The sequence below is a fragment of the Cryptomeria japonica genome, chromosome 7 (genome assembly GCF_030272615.1).
Source record: "Cryptomeria japonica chromosome 7, Sugi_1.0, whole genome shotgun sequence".
Classification (NCBI taxonomy): Eukaryota; Viridiplantae; Streptophyta; class Pinopsida; order Cupressales; family Cupressaceae; genus Cryptomeria; species Cryptomeria japonica.
Genome location: NC_081411.1, coordinates 361,076,344 through 361,086,144, shown reverse-complemented (window position 1 = coordinate 361,086,144; position 9,801 = coordinate 361,076,344). Strand labels below are relative to the sequence as shown.

Below are 9,801 nucleotides of genomic sequence, written 5' to 3'. Positions count from 1 at the left end.
AACACTTTGATGCTTGTATTATGCTCCAAAAACCAATAACCTTACATATTTTGGTCTTTGGGAGCTTTATATGTTCTTCCCCAACAACAACAACCATCTCCAACTGATTTTCAAATGAACTAATCGTTGGAATACAAAACCAACCAAAAGTTGCAAAATTGTCATGACAACAAATGGACAACTTTTGCAACTTGTAACCAACTTAGACTCTGGACTACCTTAGGAACCTAAAGACATCATATATTATTTAATTTCATCAAAAATGACTCAAATAACCCTTTGGTCACTTGGTCTCAAAATTTAGACCATTGTGACCCTTATTGACCCAAATTGCTCTACAAGACCCTAAGTGATAATTTGACCCTCACTTGGACAAAGCTTGTCACACTCCAATTACACTGATTACATCAATGACCCATGGGGTCTCATTACATTCATCTTAGACTACTTTTCAACCAACATGACCTTGATCCATGCCTTCATAGGTGGTGCTCTTGCACCATAAAGACATTAAAATCCTCATTCACGGTTTCAATGTTGTTAAGTGGAACCATAATAGAAGGGTAGAAAATATGGTTGTTGATTTATTTGCTGAATCAACTTTTAATTAGAATGACACCAAGGTTGATACTAGAAATAATAAAGATTGGCTTATCTGGTAGTTGAGCAAAGAGTTTAGTGTTATTGCGAATGCTAACTAAAAGTTTCTCTAGAATCTTGTTGATGTGCTTCATGCTAGAGTGTTGGTTTTTGTGGTGTTGTTTTTATTTATTTCTCCATGCTTAAATTTATTATTACCATTTGTTTTAAGTGGTTTTTATACAACTTAGATAGTTTTTTTATTATGAAGTCAAACATTACTTCCACCTCCACAATAGGATCATCTAGGGCAAGTGTACCAGTAGCCGTTATAACTAACTTCATGCACCCACAAATTCTAAACGGTAGATCAAATTTTGACGATTTTTATTTGTTGTTGTCTCTGCATGTGACTTAACTGCTTATAGCTATTGTTTTGGTTTGTGGGTAGTATCTATGCACGCTATGAGATTCGCTATGCACAAGGGTCAAAATGTACACTTTTAAAAGTGTCGCCTGATATTTGCTTAAAGATAACCCAATAACTGTGCACTTAAAATCACCAACACTTATGCATAAATGCCCCAGTAGTCGTGTGCTATGGGTACCAATGAAGGTGCACAAATGGGCCAATTGAGGTCCAAAAACGCTGAAAAATGAGCGGTTATTGGTACATGTGAAATTTATTTATGAGCTTTTAGTTATTTGTTTTTTAGTTTTTTTAAAGTTATTAATTGAGGGGTTGGGTGTGCAAGGAGTGAAAGGTTATTAGAACATGAATGGTAGCTGGTGCTCTTCCCCTTTGCAGTGTCTAGTATGCAACTTTGATTATATTTGTTAATCAAAAGATTAAAAAAAACTATTATATTTTGATTTTTAATCAATTAATAAATATGATAAAAAATACATCCTAAATTCTGGATAGACGTCTCCCTCACAGCATATACAATATTAAGAAAAAAAAATATTTATGACTAATATAAAAGATTTGAAAAGTCTTAAGAAAAAGAAATATCTCTAATTAGTCAATGGAGATTTGGAAAATTTCTATTCTTAAAGAAAAGACGTATGCATGAGAAGTCTAAGATTTGGAAAGTTCCTCGGCTTTTGATTATGATTATCTATCTTTAATCATACAGTTGTTTTTATTTTCCAAAACTGATACGCCATAAATCCTTTTTAAGATTGATAAATCTACCTAACAAAAATATCTACCCAAACCATGGTCATCTGAAATAGGATTTCAGCCCAGCTCGCAAAGAAAATTTTGTGTGGAATGGTAAAATGTTTTCAGTCAACACGGCAAAGGTACTTCACTGCATTAAAAAGTCAGCCAAAAGACTCCAAAATTCAAATGGCAGAAACATCCAGGAACCATCCCCGAAGCCGGAGTAACGTGAATGGACGGCCTATGAATTGAATCCTGTAAATGTTAAATGCCTGCCCTAACAGACTAAAATTAGCACTTGTAAATTGAGATAAACAGCAGCAGGAGAGGACCAAAATGTACGCCCCTAAGGCCGAGCAAGAACCTCAAGCATCTGCTCCTCCCTTTCCTCTGTATCATCCTCCGCAACAGGTTGCACCAGGGTTTCCGCTGCCGCCTCAGAATTTCGTCTCAGCTCCCCAACAATATGTCCACCCGCCTGCGCCTCAGCCATATCCTCCTCAAGGCCGCCCTCTTCGTCCCACAGAGTGGTCCACTGGTCTCTGCGCCTGCTGTACAGATCAATCCGTTTGTATGACACTCAATTTATCAATACTCTCCTCCTTTTCCCGTCCTCTTATATGGTAATGATAATTTTAACAGGGGAAATGTTGAATCTGTGCAGGTTGCCTCACATGCTGGTGCCCCTGCATCACATTTGGGCAGATAGCGGAGATTGTGGATGAGGGTTCTCCCAGTAAGTACACAAATCAAATATTATGTTTATTGGATTTTATTCTTGTATGGAAAGACTGAATCTTGGAACTTGACGCAGCGTGCTGTGTAAGCGGAGGGATCTATGGCGCGCTGCTGTGTTTGACAGGGTTTGCGTATTGCTATTCGTGCTGGTACCGAACCAAGATTAGGGACAAATACAACTTGGCCGATATCCCCTGCGCAGATTGTCTGGTCCATTGTTTCTGCGAACCCTGCGCTCTGTGCCAGGAATATAGAGAACTCAAACTCCAAGGATTTCCCCCTTCACTCGGTAATAATACATTTGTGTGACTACATCTTGACCGACATTTACAATTGTTCAGCTGGTTTGGAGTTGATTTTTTTTTTGTCCGCCTTGTTTCAGGTTGGGAAGGGAACCTGCGAAGGCAACAACAGGGGATGGGGACTGACATGGCAGCACCTGCGTATCCAACCATGGCAAGATGATCCCACCGGTTCTGCATTTTGGAGTTTTAATGGTCGTCCTCAATAATTTTATTTGGAATGGATTTAGTAAGGGGGTTATTAAAAAAATTTATTGCCGAGATTTGAACTCTAGCAGAGTTTCTGTGAGTGCCCTTCTGAAAATAATTGAGTGGAATCATATCTAATTTAGTCTTTGGGTTAAACACTGCGTAATGGAACTTTTCAAATCGTAAATAAAGAGAATGTGATCTAGCCTATCATCTTGCTGAAGTTAGAGCAAATTCTAATGTCGTTATGTATGACAGAATTGTATTGAAAACATTGATAAAGAAAAACCAAAGATGCAAAGTTGTAAATTTTTCATTTATCAAAAATATATAAATGATTACATATTCTAATGTTTTATAAAATCATTCTACTTATTAGTACTAGGCTAGTACTATTGCAATCTCTTGTCATGGCTTTTTTTAATTCATTATTATTCAATTTTTTCTCTATCAGTTAAAATTATAAATTATATTTTTTTATATATGTTTTTTATTTTTTATAAAGTTAAGATGCATGATTTTTATGTTTCTAAATTATACATAATGTTTTTCTCCAATCTAATTGATTTGAAAAATTTACATCTTATTAGGCAATTTTTTTGATGCTTTATAATAATACTTACTATGTTCCATTTTTTTTTTACACATCCACCAAACAAATTATTTAGACCCTCTATCTAAATCTTTAAAGCTTTATATAAATAAACACACACACACACACACACACACACACACACACACACACACACCCTCCAAATGGATTCTTTTTATCCCCAACTCAGCCCCCAATTGCAAACCTCTTAATGCCACTCGGAATTCAGCCTCATTGTTAGTGGCCAGACTGATGTCTTCAGAAATTTTCTTAATGCAGATGCCTTCAAAATCTCTAATACAACATCCAATACCACTACGCCCCGGATTCCCTGCAGAGGCACCATCGAAATTAATCCTATGCCACCCTGGTTCTGGGGCTTCCCACTTAACATTCAATCTTGGATTAACCGGTATCGCAGGATTACCATTATTGAAAAGTGAGGGGATGGTCAAATTTGGGAATGCAAGCTTTAACTTCCAATCCCAGTCAGTGTATAGATTCTTTTTCAGCGATTTGGACTTGGCCGCCTCGTTCAGGAGCTCAACCAGGTGGTTCTCAATTTTCCCACAGAGGGCTAACTGGCCCATCTCTTTATCCTGGAAAATTCTTCGATTCCTTTCTTTCCAAATTTCCCAAATCATCAGCAAGGGAAGGATAACAAATAAGTCCCCAAATAATGCCTTGCATTTTGATTTAGGCCATAGTAGAAACCAATCATCCAAACCTTTCGGAAAAGGGCATACCAGATTTAACTTACTCATAAAATGCCACCAACAGTTGCTGGAGAAATTGTAGTGTAGCAAAAGGTGATCAATTGTTTCCTCTTGATTCCGACATAATACACATCTACTAGGCCCATTAATACCCAATTTAAGGAGTCTTTCATTGGTTAATATTTTCCTCTGAAAAGCCATCCAAGCAAATGAACCTACTTTAAGAAGAAGATGTTTGTGCCAGAACAGCCTAACCGGCCAATCCTTCTTATCTACTGTAGCTTCTTTCAATTTATAGCCAAAACAAACCTTATACTTACCACTAGAATTAGCCACACCATCTAATGATGTCCTCGTCTGGGGATGGATGAATAATTTGATTCTTTAGAATATCGGTAAGAAGGTCTTTCTGATTTTGGGCTAAAACCAATGGGTCCAGAGAGTTCCACACCCATTTGTCCATACCATTCTCCTTAATTGAATGACCATAATCACAAACCTTATGACCCCAAATCCGGCAAGTTTCTCTCATTATAGGTTGAAGAACGGGGTTATGACACAAGGCTTCGTTGGCACTCCAAGAATCCAGCCAGAAGGATGCATTCCTCCCATTTTTGACATCGCAAGTGACTTGATCGCTAATGATCTCTCTGCAGTCCAGAATAAAATTCCAAATGGTCAAGCCCCTAGGAGGGTTGGTAACTGTGAGAATCCTTTTAGGCTCAAGTGAGTCTAGATATTTGTGTTTAAGGATTCTTGTCCATCTCTAATTACCGCCTCTACAAATTTCCCACACCAATTTTGCACCCATAGCCAAATTCATAATAGAAATCCGTTGAATGCCAGCACCTCCAACATTTTTTGGTTGGCTTATTTTTCCCTAGGCAATAAGTGGAAACTTCCCTTTATCATTCGATCCATTCCAAAGGAAATTTCTCATTATGGTGATTAACTCATCTTCTATGGCAACCGGTAGCTTCATGCAAGCCATGGAGAAAACCGGTAAGGCAAAGAGGACTAATTTTATCATAGTAAGCTTATTGACAGATGATAATCACTTCCCTTTCCAATTTTCAAGCCTAGCTTTACCTTTCTCAATAAGATGTATCCAATAGAAAGTCTTATTGCGGCCACTAAAAAGAGGAGTCCCAAGGAATTTACCTGGAAATTTTGCCACTCTTAAATTAAGGATTCTTGATAGGACAACTTGCATATTCGACATCGTGTTGATAAAGAAAACTTCTGACTTGTTCCAATTGATTTTTTGCCCCGAAGCCTTGCAGTAGTCATTCGGGCATGTATTTATTATCCTTGCCTCTCTTCTGCTAGAGGATCCAAAGAGAATAGTATAATCAACAAATTGCAAATGGGTTGAATGTTCAACTCCTGTAGCCACATTGACACCCAGCCAGTGACCATCACAGTGAAGAGATTTAATCATCCGACCTAAAGCTTCAACCATAATTATAAACAGAAATGGCGACATAGGATCCCCTTGGTGAATGCCTTTTGTTGAAGGGAAGAAACCATGAGATGAAGCGTTAACCAAAACTGAGAATTTGGGGGTTGATAGACAATTCTTGACCCAAGTGATCCATTCATTACAAAAGCCAAAGTTTTTCAATACTTCTACAAGAAAATCCCTTTCCACCATATCATGGCTTTCATGATATCCAAATTTAGTATCATACAAGAAGCTTTAGCCTTCCTAGCGATGTGGAGGGTTTCATGATTAGAGATGATGCCTTCAACAATAGAGCGACCGGGGGCAAAGCCACTCTATTCATCTGAAATAATAATTTTTAGAAGAGGTTTCAGCCTGTTAGCAATGATCTTTGTTACTATTTTGTAAATTGAGTTGCATAAAGAAATTGGTCTAAAATCACCCATTTGCTGAGGGTTCTTCTTTTTTGATACTAAGGCTATAAATGTATGATTGATGGCTCCCAACAGTCATTTTTTCCTCGATTCTTCTACCGCTAGGTGCAAATCTTGGGCAATAATATATTAGAAATGCTGAAAGAAGGCCATAGATAAACCATTAGGGCCTAGAGTCTTATCAGGATTCAACTGATAGGTAACTTTCCCGACTTCTTCTAAGTCAATAGGTTTGAAGAGCTCTATATTGTGCCTTTCAGTAATTAAAGGAGGGATTGCGTCTAGAATTTTGTTTCTTGCTTCCTGATCATTCTGACAATTGCCATTCACCAGAGATTCAAAATGTCTTACTGCGTCCCGGGCAATATCCTCATAATCTCTAGCAATACTACCATCTGACTTTACCACCTCCGATATTCTGGACCTGCTACGGTTGGCATTAGCCTATCTGTGGAAGAACTTGGTATTTCTATCACCATCCTTGAGCCAAAGTTCTCTGGATTTTTGTCTCCAGTGAATTTCTTCATGCCAAAGAATTTCATTTAGCTTAGACTTGAGAGAGATTTCCCTTTGGAAGAGTACTTCATTCATGCTTGACTTAATGACAAAATTGGAAAGATCCTCCATTTCTGCCGTAACCCTGAGTTTCTCCATATGGATGTTTTGGAACTGACTCAAATTCTACTCTTTTATTTTGATCTTAATATACTTGAGTTTCTTATTTAGCTTGAATAACCTCGAGTTATTTCTGAGAACTGGTTCATTCCACCATGCTGCTATCAAATCATGTAGATCTGGCACTCTAAGCCACATTGACTCAAATCAGAAAGGATGGCCACCCTTAGAATGTCCTAGAGACACATTAAGGCAAATAGGGAAATGATCTGATCCTATAAGGGGTATAATAGATGATTCAAGGATAAGATTTTGAGCTAGCTAATCACTAGCCACCAGAAACCGGTCAAGACGTTCTGCAATTTCAATGAAACCAGTACGCCTATTTGTCCATGTAAAGGTACCATTCTTCGGGGCAACATCCAATAACTGATTCTTAGCAACAAAATCCTGGAAATCTTTCTAAGCCATACCAATCCTCTGAATACCGCCCTTCTTTTCATTACTTGCCAAGATAGCATTGAAGTCGCCTGCAAACACACAACTACCCATAGTGATATTTTGGAATCCGTTTGACAGGAGTACCCATACCTCACGTTTGTCATTAGCAGCAGAAGGTCCATAGACATTAAAGAGATTGAAACTCTCATTTTTGCATAAACTAGTGACCAGACAATGCTACCAATATTTATCTTTTCCAAGGAGAGTGATTTGAACATTCAAAGGGTTCCAGATTATTCCCATGCCACTAGAGGCTCCCTCGGATTGCCTTAAAAGACCTTTCCATTGTTTCCATAATTCCATTTTTTTTCAATCTCAGACTGACTCCATTTAGTCTCCTATAATACCCAAATATCTCCCTTAGTCTCATCAATTTGGCACTTAATTAAACTCCACTTGTCAGGGGCATTAAGGCCCCTGACATTCTAGGATATTAGTTTCATGGAGCCTGGGGAAGGGGGTTCCCCTTCCCTAAGTTAAGTTTGGATTGTCTGTTAGCTGTACTTGCGATTATCAACATTGTTTTCCTTGATTTGCGCCCCCTTTCACCCTTTGGATGGAAGTTTGGTACATTAATTTATGTGACTTAGACTACCCAAACCCTTTTGTAGTATCATCCATTATAACATTGGCAACCGGTTCAATATATTCTTCCCATTCCGATGCAGAGGAAACAATTTCTCCTTCTTCCAAGCCAATGGTGAAGCCTTTCTTGCCTGGATCATCAAAGGTGGTTGGACCATCTAGCAGAGGGGGAGTAATCTCATCCTCCATCATACTAAAATCACCAGTCTTATTGGGTACTAAGGAAAGAGTAGCTGCAAACTCTGTTATAATATTCTTTTGAAGGGTTTTAGCATTTTCCAAAAGATTTAGTAGAGCTTGAGCACTTTCATTATTGGCAGAAAGGGCCTATTGATGGCTAGACACAACAAGAGGAGAATAAACAACAAGATTATTCTTTTCCATCTCCTTCATACTGGCCTTCAAGGATCGCTCGACATCATTTGTTTCCTAATTTTTTGTATTCTCCTTGAGTAACTCCATGTCAACTGACTTAGATTGCACACAAGCATAACTTTTAAGGATAGAGGCTGATACTTCACATTCAAGACCTATGTGCTCCCTTGAGAAGCATTTGGGGCAAAGGTGCAACTGATCTTCCTTGTCAATCCTTTGAATCCATACCTCTCCGACCCCCATAATTTTGACTTCTTCTGGGATTTTGGAGATCTGGCTGGTATTAATACATATGCTGATAAAGCTACCCCACACCCTATCTTCTTGAATATCATCCATAGAAACAAAAGTGCCAAGCTCTTTGCAGATATCTTTTATGATCTCAATGTGCCAATAGTTCGATAGGCAGTTATATAACCTTAACCAGACTGTGTTTTTCGATAGTGTATGGAACCGGGGATTAGTATTTGGTTTCCAATCAATGATATGCACCCCAATCTCGTCCAAAGTATAAGGACCTTTATTTTTAACATTAAACATGTCCTCATTTTTCATAAACTCAATCAGATAATAATCATTTGGAAGGGCATTAAAGTTAATGTTCTCCCCCCATTGCGATCTACACCATTTCTCAAAATTTCCCCTTAACCATTTGCCACCACCCCATTTGGTAAAGAAACAAAAATCTTGAAGATTTGATCCAACCAAATTAATCTTATTATCATCCAAAATAACAATGGGTCTCGAAGTTTTCCTTACCGGTTTGTGGATGGCTGGATGAGCCAATGGATTGTATCTTTGCCAGTGTTCATTTTTCCAAACTCGATCCAGATTAGATTGCTGGTTTCTGATTGGGGCAGTGGACTGCCACGCCTCAACACGATCGACACGTGAGGTTCTGTCTTTCTTAAACCACCCATTCCAAAATTTAATAGGGCTGTTATCTAGAGGGGGTTTAAAACCTTGCCTATGACAATTAGGGATGTTAAGTTTTCCTGACTCCGCTATAGAGGGATTAGGTTTTAAAATTGACTTCCAATTGTGCACCAAATCAGAAGTAGGAAGCTTCGCATTTCAAAACCAATCATCATTTCTCCATGAGAAGCCATTTTTCTTCCATGCCTATGAGTTTATTGGCCTGAGATTACTATCTGTGTAGGGGTGACTAGCATCTGATTTCCTCTATGGTCCAGGATCCCTACTACCTCTCATCACAGGATTAGGTACACCCACCTTCCATGGTCGGCCTAGGGATTGATCTTTCCATGTTGTTGTTTTGAGCACTGGTTGCTTGCTGATCATAAGGTTTCGTATTGTTTCGATTGGAAAAGCTTCGTCCGCTTCATCACTCCAAGACCTGAAATTCCCCAGACCCTACCATAGATCGGAGCCCCAACAATCTACTCGCCAGTTTGAAGCCTGCTGCTGCCGCTTCCACTGTCGAATTCACCACCTTTGCTCACCATCCTGCTGAATTTGCTGATACATTTAGTCATATTAAAAATATAAATAATAATATAGTACTAATATTGATTATAATAAAGTAGTAAATAACAACATAAT

General features: G+C 38.4%; 1 protein-coding gene across 1 annotated transcript; it reads left to right on the top strand.

Moving 5' to 3' along the window:
• Nucleotides 1-1,853: 1,853 nt before the first annotated feature.
• On the top strand, nucleotides 1,854-3,210 carry LOC131049810 (cell number regulator 10). The gene is made up of 4 exons (XM_057983888.2): nucleotides 1,854-2,318; nucleotides 2,412-2,483; nucleotides 2,562-2,774; nucleotides 2,868-3,210. The coding sequence occupies exons 1-4, from the start codon at nucleotides 2,084-2,086 to the stop codon at nucleotides 2,948-2,950; spliced, it is 603 nt and encodes a 200-aa protein (XP_057839871.2). The 5' UTR covers nucleotides 1,854-2,083; the 3' UTR covers nucleotides 2,951-3,210.
• Nucleotides 3,211-9,801: the final 6,591 nt, after the last annotated feature.